This window comes from Xenopus tropicalis, chromosome 3 (assembly GCF_000004195.4).
Source record: "Xenopus tropicalis strain Nigerian chromosome 3, UCB_Xtro_10.0, whole genome shotgun sequence".
Taxonomy (NCBI): domain Eukaryota; kingdom Metazoa; phylum Chordata; class Amphibia; order Anura; family Pipidae; genus Xenopus; species Xenopus tropicalis.
In genome coordinates, this window is record NC_030679.2 from 87,726,019 (window position 1) to 87,744,161 (window position 18,143).

The 18,143-nt window shown below is 39.8% G+C and overlaps 1 protein-coding gene across 2 annotated transcripts in view; it reads right to left on the reverse strand.

Annotated features, from left to right (window-relative positions):
* Positions 1–6,239: 6,239 nt before the first annotated feature.
* tnpo3 (transportin 3) overlaps positions 6,240–18,143 on the reverse strand; it is a 44,418-nt gene continuing 32,514 nt past the window's right edge. For both annotated transcript variants that reach the window (XM_031899096.1, XM_031899095.1), the window contains 9 exons: positions 15,185–15,245; positions 13,814–13,954; positions 12,987–13,103; positions 12,666–12,760; positions 11,342–11,498; positions 10,372–10,539; positions 9,273–9,385; positions 7,523–7,614; positions 6,240–6,959 (listed from right to left, as the gene is read on the reverse strand). In XM_031899096.1, the coding sequence (XP_031754956.1) occupies positions 7,554–7,614; positions 9,273–9,385; positions 10,372–10,539; positions 11,342–11,498; positions 12,666–12,760; positions 12,987–13,103; positions 13,814–13,954; positions 15,185–15,245 (913 nt within the window). In that variant the 3' untranslated portion in view covers positions 6,240–6,959; positions 7,523–7,553. The remainder of the gene's footprint in view (positions 6,960–7,522; positions 7,615–9,272; positions 9,386–10,371; positions 10,540–11,341; positions 11,499–12,665; positions 12,761–12,986; positions 13,104–13,813; positions 13,955–15,184; positions 15,246–18,143) is intronic.

An 18,143-nucleotide genomic window follows, 5' to 3' on the forward strand; every position in this document is an offset into this window, starting at 1 on the left:
TACGTATTTTCATTATCTTAAAATCATTTTTTTAAAAATGTAAATTGCAGAATTTCTAAGAAAAGCACTCTGAACAAATGTACCTTAATGTATTTTAAAAGTTTCCTTTACACCACTACTTGTTACCTGCATTTTAGAGGTGTAACATGATATTCAGACGTGTTTTGGTTTTTTGATTGTTCCGTTTTCTACATGCAATGTATGTATGTATTGTCCTTCAACAATGACAACTAACGAATGGTATTGGAAGTGCTGATCTGTCTTCAGCAGAGTATAAAACTCTGAGTATGTTCTAAAAACAAACCACTTTAGGATATAAATGATGGCAACAATGTAAGACTGGCTCATTAGTGACAAATTTGCAGTATGGTTAGGGTTTAGAGCAGTGATCCCCAACCAGTGGCTCGGGGGCAACATGTTGCTCCCCAACCCCTTGGATGTTGCTCTCAGTGCCCCCAAACCAGGTAATTATTTTTGAATTCCTGACTTGGGGGCAAGTTTTGGTTGAATAAAAACAAGATTTACTACCAAATAAAGCCCCCTGTAAGCGGATAGTGTGCATAGAGGCTGCCTAATAGCCAATCTTAACCCTTATTTGGCACCTCCATGAACTTTTATGATGCTTGTGTTGCTCTCCAAGTCTTTTTATATTTGACTGTGGCTCACGAGTAAGAAAGGTTGGGGATCCCTGGTTTAGAGATTAGATTAAAAAAAAAGAACACTGTGCTCATCGCTAAATGTAAAACCTTTAGGCTGGGGTGCAATGAGGCTATGACCACAAAATTCATACAAACAAGACCCTCTGCACTCACCCATTACCAATATATATAGGATATTAAGACATTCTGTTCATTACCAAGATATGCCCTCCCCTTTACACTAAACAGGGATTGTTTGTCCGTATATTGCAATATACTTCAAGCTGGCCAACTGCATCAACGTCATCCCCAGTCTGGCCAGCCCTACTCACTTTTATCTGATTCATTAAGAATTTAATTCAGAAGTCAAATGTTTTTGGAATTTTTTAAATGTATCATGATTTCTCTTGAAAACACTATAGCTTGACTGAGGATATAAACAATGTAGGTCTCTCTAAAAATAAACAAGCTCATATGTAAAACCCTGCTTCATATAAATAACATTTTTATAGAAATATACTTTTTTTTTAGTAGTTTGTGCTATTGGGTAATCCTAAATAGAAAATTGCCATTTTAAGAATTAAGGGCCACTCCGGGATCATAGGATTCACAGTGCACACAAACAAGCCAAGGCACACATACATGCTAGGCCCCATCAGCCAATTAATTAATATCTTTTGCTTCCACACTACTTCCTGTTACAGTTAGAGCTGCATTATTTCTGGTCATGTGATCTCTGAGGGAGCACACAGCCCATCACTAAATGGTGGATCAAGGGAAAGGATGTAAAAGGGCAATATTTACTGATATATATATATTCCAGTTTAGCAAGATTCTCTAATAGGTTGCTTAACATGATATAAACTGTTGGTTAAGTATTCATTCTGGGGGTATAGTTTTCCTTGTATGTCTACATTGTGTATATTTTTGACATCCAGTAGTTTTTTTGGCAGGATTCAGATTTGGCTAAATCCATGCCTCTGGCCAAACTGAATCAGAATCCTTAATCATGTGACCCATACATGTCCTAATTTGAATATACTAATTCAGATTTGGTTCGGTATTCAAAAAAAATAGTGGATTTGGTGCATCCCTTCTTATTACCCAGGGAGTTGCAAACTGTGACATAGACCCAAATCTGTAGTGGAAAATAGGAACCTTCCCATATTTGGTTTGTTCCAAGCTTGAACAGTTTTTACAATCATTCTTGTCTTGGTTGCAGGTGACACTGGAGTATCCACAGCAGGGAGACCACTCCACTTGTCCAGCATTTTCCAAGGAGAGAATTTATTAACACTGGAGACAAACATTACCGGTGATGTTGCCCATAGTAACCATTCAGATCTTTGCTTTTGTTTTCTAATTTGCAGATGACTGTTTAAATCTAATTGTGGATTGGTTGCTATGGGCAACATCACCCACGATGTTTGTTCCCAATGTTAATAAATAAGCCCTTTGTCATGTAAAAATTCCATCCAGCGTTTTCAGGGTCAGTGATCAAAATTTTTTTTTTTTAGTCCATTTATTACCTGACTAGGAACTCAAATCTGATTTTCTAGGGATATAAAACTCTGCCACAATTATCCTTCTCCAAGGAGCAAGTTTGGAAAGTAAGGCAAGGGCTATGTCTGTGGGTGTGAGCTATAGCGGGAACGTACGCTTGTTTATGTAATTCAAACATCCTATCAGTTTGGCAAGATTCCAGGAATATCGCTGCTCCTGAAAGGCATGACAGAGACTGGGCAAGAAAACAGGTTTTTGCAGGGTTAGGAGACAGGCCCTGATTTGATGTATCATTATGAGTGGAGATGTCAGAAGCTATTTAACAGAACAGAAACACAGGCTGCTACATAGTGCTGGGCGGTATGACGCACGCACGTCCCCACCCCAAACACCCCCCCATCCGCACGCACCCCCCAACCCCACCCCAAACACCCCCCCATCCGCACGCACCCCCCAACCCCACCCCAAACACCCCCCCATCCGCACGCACCCCCCAACCCCACCCCAAACACCCCCCCATCCGCACGCACCCCCCAACCCCACCCCAAACACCCCCCATCCGCACACTCCCCCCCAACCCACCCCAAACACCCCCCATCCGCACACTCCCCCCAACCCACCCCAAACACCCCCCATCCGCACACTCCCCCCCAACCCACCCCAAACACCCCCCCCCCAACCCACCCCAAACACCCCCCCATCCGCACACTCCCCCCCAACCCACCCCAAACACCCCCCATCCGCACACCCCCCCCACCCCAAACAGCCCCCCATCCCCTTCACATAAATATAACCCCCCACCCCACCACAACCCCCCCAAACACAACCCCATCCCCTTCACATAAGTATAACCCCCCCATCCCCTTCACATAAATAACACCCCCCCATCCCCTTCACATAAAATATAATTACTTGCCAGGCACCCCCACCAGCTCACATTGGTATCCGACTCTGAATGCGATGGCGCTTTTGTAGAGTGTGCGCGCTGACGTCACGTGCGCACCCGGAAGTATTCAAGCACACCGGTATGGGGGTATGTAGAAAATACATATCGGTTTAAAAAAAAAAAACACCGGTGATCGGTTTTTACCGGTATACCGCCCAGCACTACTGCTACATATGCAATAACAGTGGTGCTAGGCTAGGGGGATTGGGAACAGCCTTACACTTGGACCAAACCAAGGAAAACTCCTCCTTAGAGCCATTTTACCAGTGGGCAGGTACCTGTTCAGTATGGAAAGTAAACCTGGCTAATGATTATTCCAAAATAGAAAACAGACAATCCATAAACCCATAAGCACAAGACCCGTGTCCATAGTCTTGAGTAAAGAAGTTTCCAGAAGCTTGCTGTTGGTCATGTTTTCAACATCAGATGAATCAGTTGCACAATAAAGAGGGGGGGCACCTGGATACATGAATGCCAAAGTAAGAGTGATCTGAATTGGCTTGTAAGCTGTCAACAGGGAGAGCAGAACCATGCAAGGGAGTGAAGTGGATGTGGAAAGTTTGGAAAACAACCAGAGAGGTTGGTGTATGGGATGAGCCCTGTTTTGCGGTATAGACCTTAGAATTCTGGCTACAGTTACACATATAGTGCCCTGTAACTAGCAGAAGGTAGCTACATCCAAATTTACACTGTCCCTAACAACCCAAGAGTAATACTGATCTGATAAATTGATAGCCCTGGAATAAATGCACTCACTGGTGAAATACACTACACTAGATTTACCACAAATTCAGTTTTGTACCTGTTGCCCATTTCTCATTGGTACTTCACAAAACAGAATTAGAATTTAAGAAGCATATGTACAACTAAAGCAGACTTGCCAATAAATGTTTAGTTATCACATACTGTAGCTTTTCTGCTCATAGTACTTGATGCACATTTCATCTGGTGTCCATTCACAGCTTCTCCAAAGAAATAGGTTGGTGGATCATTCCTTGCCTGTAATGCTCTTTTGGGTTATGTAATAAAAGGCCCAGGAGCAGTAACCCATAGCAACCAATCAGCAGGTAGCATTTATTGGTCAGATGTTTAAAAGCTATGGGTTATTGGTCCTGGGTAAAATTAGCGCCTTTTATTACATAACCCCAAAGAGCACTACAGGCTGATAGCAGCAGTAACATGCTAATACAGGGTTACATAACTGTTAACTGGTTTTTTTTTTTAAACATGTACAAGGTACCAAGTTCATCTTATTCTAGTGGAACAAAAGGGGTCCTAAATGGGAAACATCCAACGTATGTGCAACCAAGATCCTTTAGAATCTCAGAAACACCATGATCAAACCTATGATTTTTTTTCCAGCCCAAAGGTTTGTGTCACAAACTGGGATTGACAGACTAAAAACAAAAAAAAGAAAGGAGCAGTGAGTGGCATAAAAAAGGATAGTGGGGACTAAAAATCACCTCTAATCCAACAACAAATATTTGTCACCAACCACCACAAATTTTGTTTTCCAAACTTAAGATTTTTCTTTAATTCAGATTGCCATACCTTAAGCCAGGGATCCCAATCTTTTACACATATAAGCCATATTCAAACAGCAAAAGACTTGGGAAGCAACACAACCATGGAAAAGGTTTCAGGGTTATTTAACCTTTAAATAAACCCAATAGGAAATGGATTCTGGATGAAGGATCCTGTACCTGTATAATTAATTCTGTACCATTGTTGAAATAACAAAGAAGGCCAACAAACAGCCGACTGCTCTTCACAGCCTGATCTGGTGTCTGCACTAACAGGCACTTCATCAGAGCAGATATACGCAGGCCAAGAAAAGGGCTGTAGCCTTAACATCATCTAGGAAATGACAGCACACACACTCTTTTTATGAAATGAACCTTCTATAAATGTCTGTTTTCCAGATAGTTCCCCTACAATGACTTTGGATTTGGATTAATATACAGGCCTAAAAAACAGAAGTAGCATACACATTTAGAAATGAGTTTAAGATTAAGTGAAATGTTAATGTATCTTTACAACTAATACTTTCATTGTTCACAAAAAAAAAAAAATATATATATATATATATATATAATTATATGGGCAGACATGCCCATTAACAGGATCGGACTGGGCCGGTAGGGCACTGGGAAAAAACCCGCTGGGCCCCACCAACCCAGGCCTGAACCTTTCCAGCCACTTAGGCCTCACCCCATTATAATGCGCTGCAAGTTTAACACCACAACACGATGGCGTGCGCGCTTGCAGGGGGTTGAGGTGGCAGCCCTGCAGGTTGGGGTGTTCGCAACGGGGGTGGGGGCCCCGGAGGTGGCAGCCCCGGACACTCCAGCCAAACACTGCCCTTTAAGGATATTTTTCTTTTTGCTTACACCTTTTTACACCTTTTGTTAACAATCACCAGCTTCTCCTGTCGGCAGTGCCATAAAAAAAATCTCTCAAATACTAGATCTGTCTCACATAGACACTGAGTGATAGCCTGTAACTAACTTTCACCACCCATAAAGCAAGGAATGCCATGCTACTGCCAGAAAGGAAGCATTGACCCTGAGTTGCAAATAAAATATTTTTCATGTCAAAAAACCCCTAACTGCAACTCTTTGTAAAAGTATACTTTTGCTCACAAACACCACACTTTTTTTCTGACAGAAAGTCATCAGCATCCCTTTAATGTGACCCATTTCAACCATGCGATGTGCAGTTGCATCGTGGATCTTAATCCCAGGTCAGTACTAACATTTCCATCCCACAGGCCAATTATCAGCTACTTCACATTTGGGGCCAGATTATAAAACAATGGCATACAATCAGGTCTACAGAAATGGGGTCACAGAAATACCTTGTAGGACCACATCCAGCCTGCAGACTACCAGTTAGACAGCTCTATCCTAGTTCAACTGAGATTGTAACCCAACCTTTGTACATTTGCACCATGACCCTCAGTATGGTCCTAGATCAAAGGGTTAGGGCAAGAAATAAATTAAAAGAGGCAGCACAAGTTTTATGTGCCAATCAGTTGTGTATATATTAATGACTTAACTCCTTCAAATCTGTTCTTGTGCATGAAGGTGGAAATAGAAGCCAACAGAAGCCAAATGCGAATAAATAAAAAAAAAAAAAAGGATGACTTCATCTCATTTTTTAAATTTTATTTTGCACGTTTGTCTTGTTTCATTTCACAGAAAGTTTAGCTCCATTATTTCAGTTTTTCTGTTTGCTGCCACGCAAATCCCAACTCCATCGGCCATTGATATTTAAACGGCTGTATTTTCTTTTTTTTTTTCATTTTATTCCTTTTTCTTTTTTTCTTTATATTTTGTTTATTTTTTTTATTTTAAAACGAGTCCATCAAGGAAAGCTCTAACCCCTTTATCCCCACCTCCTTTACCTGATTCATCCCATCTCAAAATTCTAATGCGGTGCCCAGGGACCCCACACTGCTTTGAGAACCCCTTCATCCCCGAGGTCTAGGAATACCCGGCTCTACTGGGGGAATCCCTTGCCAGTGTACAGCTGGCTGGCTGGCTGCTCACAGATTGCCTTATTGCTGTGGAAGAGGACAGAGTGGCTTCGTCTTATGGCCATTGCAATTCACCACAGCTCTGTACGGAACATTGACCCTGTTCAGAAGTGAAGGGTTTAAACTTTAAAGCTCTTTTTTTCCCAGTTTTCATTTTAGATTCTTCAGCACACGTAACACAGGGACGCTTTCCTCAAAGCTCGCCTGATATTCATTTCGCTGACTATTGCTCTGCGTCCCCCTTTTGGCATGACACACACTAGGGGGTTATAGAAGCCGTTCCACAATGGTTCTCTGAAGGTGCCATCTGAGTAGACTGGGTAACCTGCCATCGCTGAGGGTAAAGAAGAGCACAACTGTAAGCAAAGTGAACCCCAGCAGGAAAAATTTACAGTTTCTCTCATATGCAGTCCAGTAACTACCCAATAAACTAATGCAAACACCAAACTCAAATCGACATTTCTTTGAACTACTGATCTTCTGTTACTTTTACTAGGAAATTACCTGGTAATGTTGTTTTTCTTTTAAAAAGTATTAGACACAATTCCCTGCAAACTATAACAGATTGATCCCCGCTGTAAAAACTGATGAAAGACACATTTGTGTGACTATCACTAGAGTATGAAGAAAAGCCCTGGCAACAAAATGCCAGGCAATAACCTGCCATGATAGCACCCTTCTGCATGTCACACTATGCATATTGTTGTATTTTAGGCCTAGTCTGCATTTCCATGCACCAGATTAATCAGCCACAAGTGCCTTTAGCTTTCCTTTCCTAACCTGGATATAAAATTGCAAGTGGTATTGTGGCCAGCAGGGATTTGACCGATGTCATTTAGCTAAAGAGAGACTAATATATGGACAGCGGTATTTTTAAGGAACTAGTTCTATACGTACCTATGAAGGCAGGCCTTACGAGGGAGCACAGCTATCGGAATAACCTGGTGAAATCTCTCAGAGCCCAACATACCTGTTTACATTCCTCAGCACTGAAAAAAACAAATACAACAATCCCAACCATAAAGAATTATGATGAAATAAACAAGTAGTATCAAGCCCTGTTCGGTTTGCAACTGGATGCATATATACCAGATCTTTAGTAAAATACATATTCTTTGAAAAGCCTAATAACTATGAATACCAGTATGATATTGTGTAACATATTTAAAACAATGAAAAAAATACAAAAAGGTTAAATTTTATGTTGTGAGGCAAAAAGCAAAAAGTTGAAATAAAACTGGTTAACACATCACACATATTAAGGCATTTCTGTATTTAAAGTTGCCTAACATGCCTAGATATGATTGGGCAGTTTGCCCAATTTTGACCATATGTCAGCGTGGGGTTTGGTTTTGAGAGATGATCTATTACTGGATATGTAATCTTCCAAGTACCGTGGCAACAGGATCACAGTACATCAGCAGATGAGAAAGTGAAGGAAAGGCAGAGATCCCCTTTACACCCAGCATCCAGTTCATTTTTTTAAAAAAACAAAAAAAAAACATCCTAGAGGAAAAGTGATCTTATTCATTAGGGGTACAAATAGTCACACCCCTCCCCAGTGATTTTAATGTTTGTTCACTCTTCCTCTGCCAACCAAAATTAGAAAAGTGAATATCCTTCTGGTATGCTGCCATCAGTAGGTTCATTTTGGGTCAGAAATGTGCTTTTACTTCTGATGGCTTATAAAACATCTTCTCAAACTTTAGCCAGAATAAACATACACTTTTCAGAAAAGAGGGAAGTTTAGAGACATCACAGAGTATATGAAGCCTCTAAAAACCACTAAAGCCCACCTCCAAACCACTCCGCGTGCCCGCACCCAGGTGGTTACTTTCGTTTTTTAGTGCAGGCACATGGCGCAGCAGAGGCAAGCAGATTCGCTGCTCCCAGCCTGACTAAAAAACACAAGGGTTGAGAGCAGCAGATATATGCACCGTGTACCCATGCCCTAATGGTGAAGGCAGACAGAGCTGTTATCTGTTATGCAACATGTGTGCCATCCCACTGGCGATTTACATTCTTGCTGGTGGGATGGCATTGCAGGGAGATAAGTTACTTGCGGCAACGAAGATTTGTTGCGGGGCGACTAATCTCCCCGTCTGTCACTGCGCTAAACACTTACAGAAGCAATATTAGCATATTAGCAACTAATTCTGATGTCAAAATATATTTTAAAAAATTCTCTGTTATGACTCTGTTATTTACAGTTTGGTCCAGGCAAAGAGGATACTACAAAAAACGGGGAGGAGTAAAATTATGATGGGTAAAGGCATAAGTGATGTAATTTTTGTGCTTTCTTAATGGAGCTATAACCCTTAGATCAACAAAAAGTAGTGAAAACATTCCATGTAAGTGCAGTCCTGTTTGCATTGATGCCATTCAGTTAATTCAACAAATCACATGAACGTCTCCCCATCACATCTATCAGGGGTAATGACATGGCTCTATATTCCTGACTGAATTGCTGGACCAAAGAGAAATAACTGACACCGATTCACATCAAATGGAGCTGAAAATGAATCATATATACATTGTATTTTAGCAAAACTACTATTTCAGTGAAGACTGACTTGACTAAACTGTGTCTAATATGAATATTTCCTAGTAGCCATATTCTTTTCTGTTTAAGAAATTATGCTCGTACCTTGTGACTTGTTTGTGGAAATCTGTTAATTGTTTGTGTGTGACTGTTGCTGCTCCCACTGCCATGTCCTTTGGTAAGTTCTTCAGAGAAGCTTCCAACCAACGACAAAATGTCTGTAAACACAAATTGTTTCTCAAATTCTGTACTTCCCCAGCAAAAAAATGATACATTCCCATGCTATAGTAAAATACATATATATCTTTATATAAGGCAGGGATCCCCAACCTTTCTTACTTGTGAGCCACAGTCAAATGTAAAATGACTTGGAGAGCAACACAAGCACCATAAAGGTTCAAGGAGGTGCCAAATAAGGGTTACGATTGGCTATTAGGGGCCTCTATGCACACTATCAGCTTACAGGAGGCTTTATTTGGCAGTAAATCTTGTTTTTATTCAGCCAAAACTTGCCACCAAGTCAGGAATTGAAAAATAACTACCGGTACTTGGTTTTGAGGCACTGAGAGTAACATCCAAGGGGTTGGGGAGCAACATGTTGCTCACGAGCCACTGGTTGGGGATCACTGATATAAGGGAATGGGTGGTAATAGAAAAGGGCTTTAAAGGACATCAACCCAAAAAATAAGGATGTAGGCTGAAGGCATGCTAAGGACAGCTGACTACTGCTATGTTTTATTTGAAATAACTTTTAAAGCACTAAATCCATATTGGAAAGTTGCTTAGAATTATATTTTCTTTTATTAGATTCACTTAGATTCCAAGCTCTACAGGGCAGGGACCTCCTTCCTACTTTGTTTAACACCACATGGCACTTAATCTCTGTATATTTATACTTAATTATTGTATTTATTATAACACTTGTCCTCCCAGTGTGTAATTGTGTATATTGTAAGATTGTACAGCACTGCCTATCCTTATTTAAACATACATATTACGTATGTAATAAAACCTTATTTTTTGGGTTGATGTCCTTAAAAAGATTGTTTCTTTGGAATGCATTATTCTAAATGCCTACACAAGTGATGCCTACCTTGCCCCTGGAATCTCTTACAATTAGAACTAGTGCAAATGAAGGCCTCCAATACTTGCCATAAAATGGATGTATTTTCTGTGTGCTAAAATTATCTGTGTTTATACTTACCGGCCTATTAAAGACCATAGCTTCCCAGAGAACCTCTGCCACATCAGGGAGCGTGTAGGGTGGAAGGCAGAAGCAGCAAGCATGGATAAGCTGGCTTACCAACTGCTGCCCTACTTGAGTCAGAACTTGTTGGATTAAGTCCTTACGAATCTCAAAGTTTTCTTCATGCTGTATAGAAACATTGAAGGCTTATTGTAAAAGTGGAGTTGTTACGGTGACACAGCAATCTTGGTACCATGTACTGGGGTCCCTATCCAGTTTTGTATTAAAGTCTGTTGCATGCAACCGAGTAATGAAGTTTGCATTCCCTAGTAAACCCATAGTAAGCAGTTAAGTGGGTGCTGCTAAAACACTTTGAGCCCACAGAGCAAAACAGACTGGCTCCCCATCCCCCTACAATTACAGTGTGCATCTGTTGAACAGAATTCTAAGACTTTATGTTAAATTAATGAGATAAGAGAATTTACTGCATTTCCTTTTAAGAGATTATCAAGAAAAAAATTAGTTTTGACAGATTTTAGCCGTAACTTTCTGCAGACACTCCTTGGTGGCCAGAACATTACATCTGTCTCCTCTAGCTTACATTCCTCTCTGCATGGTGGCCATATTATAACAGAAGGTATAGAAAAGGATACTTATCTGCAGCACATAAAAATTATGAACAATGTTACATAGTTACATAGGGTTGAAAAAAGACCCCAAAAAAAGCACACACAACCTATACTTACTAATCTATACTATCATATACATAAAATAAATAAATAAATATAAATAAATCACAATAGCCTTTGGATACTATGCTTGTTCAAGAACTCATCCAGGCCCCTCTTAAAGGCACGTTGAACCAAGTTTTCCTCTGAATTAAGTCAAATAACTTATTTCTGCCAGCAAAGCAATTACAGTGTGGAAAAGAAATGAACATAAATAGGGAGGGAAAAGATAAAAATGTATTATGTGCTAAAGCACTTACATCATTGGACACCCCGGTGTGTATTAGATCACGCAGGAACTTCATGACGCTACAGTTGGCATCCCGGTGGTCTAGTGTAGAGGCAGCTATAGCCCACCGCAACACATGGATCACAACCTGACTGCGCAGCAGGACGATGGGACAGCGCTGTACGAACCTGGAAGGGAGTGATATGGGAAAATATGGAAAGAGATATGGAATAGAGTCAAAACACCCCTGTCAACTTGTCACTAATCTTTAAAGGAGAAAGAAAGGTAAAAACTAAGAAAGCTTTATCAGAAAGGTCTATGTAAATACAGCCATAAGCACTCACAGAAACGCTGCACTGACTTCTCTGTCAAAAGATTTGTTGCGTCTGTTTTCCTCTGCCAGAGACATGCAGCTCTCTCCTGCTCCCCCCTCCCTCAAGAATGCTAAGAACTCACTCCCCCCCCTTAGGAATGTGGATCTGAGCCAATCAGCAGGAAGCTGACTCAGTCTTACTAACTGAGCATGTTCACTTGGTCTGGGTGTCTGTGCAGGATTGAGGCATTATGGGAACTTTCTTTACACAGCTCAGCGTTTTTTCTTCCTGTTTGGCTTCTGATTATCTGAACAGGCGAAATATGGGGAGACTTAAGGGCACTATTGAGACAACTAAAGGTATGCCTGCAGCTTGAGATCTTTATTAGCCTTTCCTTCTCCTTTAAAGCAGCAAATGGAAAGAATGTTGCACTCACACAAGTGAACCTTAGAGCTAAAATGCTTGCTTGAGAATTGAGTAGTGGGGGCAGGTGGGACAGAGGGGTTCATATGCTGCTGTATTACACCCTAGGGCAGTGGCAGACAAAATGCCCATTGAACAAAATAAGAACCCTGCCCAATATTAGGTTCTACTTGCATAATTAATAACAGATGTCATAAATCACAATAATGTAAGCTTCTGAAGAACAGTTACTAGGACAGGACTGAATTAACAATAGCTTGAGGAAACATTATTATGTTACCGTAAGCTGTTTTACCCATTGAGTGACACCTACATATAGGACCATGAATTTCTAGCTCTGTAGATAGTAGGATTCTCTATGGAATTTGTTTGCTATAACAACTTGTTTGCAGACAGATGCATCCTTTGTATTCAGCCTGGATAAAATATGCTTTTTATCATGTAATTCCATATACTGGTGGTTTTACAATTCCTGTAAGCATTCCTATTCTTCCCTCTTCTTGTTTGCAAGCCAAAAATGTTATCTGGTTGTCAGGGTCACCTATAGTGAGGCTTCAATTTTATTCTTATCCTTGAGAACAATCCACAGGCATGTCTGCACTGCACTGCCAAGGTTACCTGGTAAACAGTCGGAATAGATCATCTACAGTGTCTGGGTGATTTCGGAGACCATTTTGCTGCTCCAGTAGTTGAAACGTTGGGACACATAAAGCCTAAAATTAGAATAGCATGAGATATATTACTTTGCCAATACAGCAAATGTTAAGGAGATTTGATTATTTAATTTTTGTTACTGATACTAAGTGTACAAAACGGTCACAGGACAGTAAAATGCTAAAAATGATGAGGATGCCAGAGACTGATTCAAACACTGCAGATGACAACATTTAGTTTTTGTTCCTTCTTGGTTAGTACAATGCAGAACAGAAAAAAGCCGACCTGTAACATATCCAACAGTCCCTGCTGACAGCCCTCCTCCATTCCATATTCATCCACTAGGATACTGCCAAGGTACAGGAAGCATGAGTGCTGGTGAATATGGTACACCTCTACCATCTGAAAAAATTAAAATAAAAAAACAAATATAACCAAACACCCGTTCATATATACACAAAAATGCATTTCTTTTTCTTCCAGGCATTTCTTTTTTTTGGGGGGAGACGGCTTAAAACTTAGCTACAATGCAGTCTGTGCTGTAACCCAGGACAAAGCAATTATCAGTATGTATATAGCAGCTCCTGATCCTAACCGATATATATGGTCTCATTTACAAAACAGGCACAATCCCAATTTTTCTTTCCATGTCACACTTTGCCTTGCTGGCTGTACTTCCTATAGAGACAATGCACTGCAAAAAGGAGCTTTGCAAGCACTGCATGCTATGGGGCATTGGATAGGTGTTCCCAAGCAATAAGTGCAGGGCTTTATTTACTCTGAGTGCTGCACTCTGGTTAGTACTATATTTTTACTGCAGTAGCTTAGACTACAGCTTCCACCTGGCACGCATAACAGCACAAATGCTTATGGGTGAAATTTTTGTTTTGTGAATGAGCCCTAATATGTGTTGCATCTAGATAGATACTAAAAGATTTGTATCAGCACCTCTTTTATAAAATATTTAAGTTAACCATTTTTAGGAGACAGTTTATTAATAAGTTCAATTTAATTTTAACATTAATTCAGACCTATTGAAAAAAGTGTTAATGGACGTGATATTCTAGTTAGCATAGCCTGGTAGCACTAAATGTTGGGATGCATCACAGTACCTGTGTTACTAATGGTTGGAGGAGCGCAGCAGATCCTTTCCCTACACAGCGCACAGCAAAACGAAGGCATCGGCAACAGCGCTCAACAATTCGATTGTCAGCGCGGTGCTTGTTCATGGTTTCTGACAACACAGGCCAGATCTTTTAAAAGAAAAAAAAAACAAAACAAAAAACTCATTATCATTATCATCATCATTATTATGTTCAATAACTGGCATACAATTGTTATAGGAAACAAAGCATTGTTTTCATGTGAGTAGGCATAGGGTTATACATCCCACCATATCAAAAGAGAACAAAACCCTTATAGCTTTCCCCTTCCACACTATTGGGTCCCCCTAAAATTCAGCTTTTGCTGTACTTGGTCCTAAAACTAAACAAGAAGACAAGTGAGATTAGCCACCCTCTGAATATGCAACAGGTCCTATTCTCTGAGATCTCTCAAGACAGGACTGAGTGGCCTGGATATTATTGTGGTGTGGTCAGAAAAATGCTGGGCCATTTCCTAATGTTTCTCACAGCCTATAACTATGCCAGTACAAGTAACCCCTATACTAATCACAACTGAGTAAAAAATTACAGGTGCAATGTCCCTTAAAGAGGACCTAAAAAAAAAAAAAAAAAAAAAAAGACATAAAAAGCTGTATAATATAATCCTTTTCAAATGAAACACGAAACCCAAAATCATTTTTATATTAATACATCCAAACCCATTATAAAGGCAATTAAAAATCCCAGCTATCAATCACATATTGCTTGCCCAGCCTGTATGCCTTAGGCATAGAGGCGGGGCAGACAATACCTTTAGCTTTCCGTTCAGCACTACCTATATGTCAGTGCACATCTCACTTTTCCCCTCCCTCTTCCTCATCATTTAATTGTGTAGCCAGTGCATGGGCACGGGCATCTGGTCCCCCATTCTGGCACATAAACTAGATTTTGGCATGATACAAAGCTTGGCTTCATAAGTGTCCACAAAATGGTGCCTGCCTGCTTGCAGTGATTGAGTAATTCCAAGACGGAAGGAAACAAGATATATTATATTATTTATATAGAGTAAGTAAAGTTTATTTTGCTCAACTAACAATATAGAAAATAATTTGGAGTTATTTCTTAGGGTGACAGGTCCCCTTTAAATGCTTTTTTTTTTTTTTTAAATAAACTTCAACTTACCTGCTTCACACCTAAACAGCAAGAAAATCTAGCAATCACTGCACAGAGTAGCCGGCTGCATAACATCTCCTGTGCTACCCTGATCTAAATTAGCAGCGTAACAAAAAGCATACAAAAGAAATTGACATGTGCTTGTGTGGTAGGTAACTCAGGCTGTAAACCTGACTGAGGAATATGAATGATCCTGAGGTTCCTTACTTCCTGGATGACTTTTTGGCACGGGTGGGTCTGTCCATTCTCCACTATAGGGTTGGTATGCCTAAAAATGAGAAAAGATAGTGGTACATAGTGACAGTTAAAAAATATTCTGAGGAGTTTGCCGCATCCTAAGGAGAGTCTTAAAAGCCTACAGTTAGGTATAGAGTTGTGGCCAAACATATTGGCACCTTTGCACTTTTTTCAATAATGCACCAGTTCTGCAATAAAACTGTTGAACATAAGCTATAGTAATTACATATGTAAGTCTTGTGTTTTGCAGTGGAACAGCACAAAAAAAGCTGGAAAAAAATATTAATTTTATCTTTTAGATACAACAAGCATCCTAAAAAGCCCTGTACAAAATTAATGCCAGCTTTCAGAGGTTAAATTAAATATTTTTTCAAGCAGATGACTCTCCTTTAACTAATAAGTAAACACTAGTGAACTGTAATGCAAAATGTCTGCAATAACAGAAGCACAAATTCAAAGTCAGTCTGAATGGAGAAAACTTGTTTCTCATTCTGCTGCATTGTGTCTGTTGTACCATGTTGAACAAAAAGACCCATTTTAATTAATGCAAGTATTGATGTAGGGCTGACTCAGAAGGAAGTTTAAAGTAGACTAAAAATGGGAAAGCAAACAGAAGTCCAGGACCTCTTGGTATTCACCCCCAGCTTCTATAAGAGCTTAGCTCTGAGGATGCCAAATCACTTTATTTAGCAATCCAGAATTTTATGATGTCTGGTATGGTGTTTGGAGAGATTGGCTACATGCTAATAAAAAAAATAAATCTCAAGACTGAAAACTATAGGTCTGTTAGTAAGACATCTGTGGTAGGAAACTTTAGGGTGAAGACACACAGAGCTACTTAGCAGCTACATGTCACCCTGCCATAGACAATACTGAGAATTTCCTCTGCTAAAACACATGTAGAGACAGTTTTCAGTAAAAGGTCAGTATTGTCTATTTTAGTAGCCGCTACTAGTAGCTCTGTGTGTCTTCACCCTTAAGGGTAAGATACAGGAACACATTTCAAATCACAATATTGTGGGTTGAGTGAAATTTGAGCAGAAGGGGAGCAGAAGCCTAGAGACACTGGAGTGGCAGTGAATGCACTCTACAAAATATACAGTACCACTCAGGTTACTGATTAATTTAGGAATATTGGCCTGAAATATATTTGTACTTGAATAGAGAACTTGCTAAAGGATAGATTACAAAGAGGGGTAGTTAATGAAACATTTTTTAATTGGACCGGATCTGTTGTTGGACTACATCAGGGGTATGTTCTTGGTCTTTGCACTTTGTTCATAAATGACCTTGCGGGTGAAACTAAAAACTGCCTCTGTTTTTGCTAATACTAAATTGTGCAAAGTGCCAAGCAGGATCTTGCCATGTTGCAGAGAGATCTGAATAAACCGGAGAACTGGGCAGCAAAGTGGCAACTCTGATAAATGCAGCGTTATGCACTTGGGCAAAAATAACATGAAAGATAGTTATACACTAAATGGAATTATGTAGGAGGCCTCCCTTTAAGGGAGATGGGTTTGGGGAATTTTGACCATAAGGCAGTGTTAATCATTGGCTACTAAAGCAAAAAAAGTATTGCCTTCCATAAAAAGGGCACTGACTCAAGGGATAAAAACATCATTTTGCCTCTATACAGACCCCCGATAAGGCCTTTTCTTGGACACCTTTCTTTAAAGTGGTAGCTGACCTTTATACTGACCTTAAGTATAATCCAGGTATTGATATTCTGAGACTATTTGCAATTGATCTTCATTATGTTTCTTTTAAAATTAACTTTTATCAGCCCTACAGTTTACAATTTCAGCTGCTATCTGGTAGCTAGGGTCCATTTTGCCCTAGCAACCAACAGTGGCTTAAGTGAGAGGCTGAAGAATAACTAGGAGTTGGCCTAAAGAGAATGATAAGCAATAAAAAAAACAGAATAAAAGTGTAGTCTAACAAAGCAATAGGTTTTTTTTGGTTGCCAGAGTCAGTGACCCTCATCTGAGAACTGGAAAGAGGCAGGAGAATAAGACAAATAATTTAAAAAAGTATTAAAAAAATGAAAAGAAAAAAAAAAAAAAGTTGCTAAGAATAGGCCATTCCAGAACATACTAAACGTTTCCTGCAAGATGAACCACCTCTTTAGTTAGGGTATTGAACTAAAAAAAATTGTAAAGACATGCAAGTAAACTGGTAAAAGAAGTATGAGAAAAGTCTATCACGGTTGGGGTAGTTTTCTCTGGTGAAAAGGCACTTGTGAGGGGACATGATTACCCTTTAAAAACGCGTTAGAGAATATTATACACAGACAGTGGGAAGCCTTTTCCATAGAAAAGCTGCCACTCCTTTAGTCTAAAGGAACTTTTACTTGAAGCAACGCAAATGGTTCTGCACAGTGAAGACCTAAGCCCTACTGAGTGAGTGTTATGGCGGATTCCATGAATGCCTTTAAGAGGAGCTTGAATGACTTCTTGGAACGCATAATATCAAGGTTTAAACTAAGTTATGTGTAGATTATATGTGTATATATATATATATATATATATATATATATATATATATATATATATATATAATAACTGTAACTGAGGTGAGATAAAATCGTAAGAAAGCATGGATAATCTCAAGGCTACAAGTAAATATCCAGAAACCTTAATGTTCCTGTATCCCCCATACACAATGTTAAGAAATATTAGGCCCATGGCACTGTATCCAATCTCCCTGAATGAGCACATGAGTAAAGTTGATCAAATGTTGCAGAAAAGGATTGTTCGAATTGTGTTATAAGAAACTTGATCAACTGCCAGACAGATTCAAGCTGATCTTCAGACACAATATATAACAGTTTCAACTCGCACCCATCCATCGTCAACTCATTAAAAGGGGGGTTCTACGGCTGCAGACCCAGGAAGACCCCACTGCTGACAGAAATATAAGAAAGCCCGAC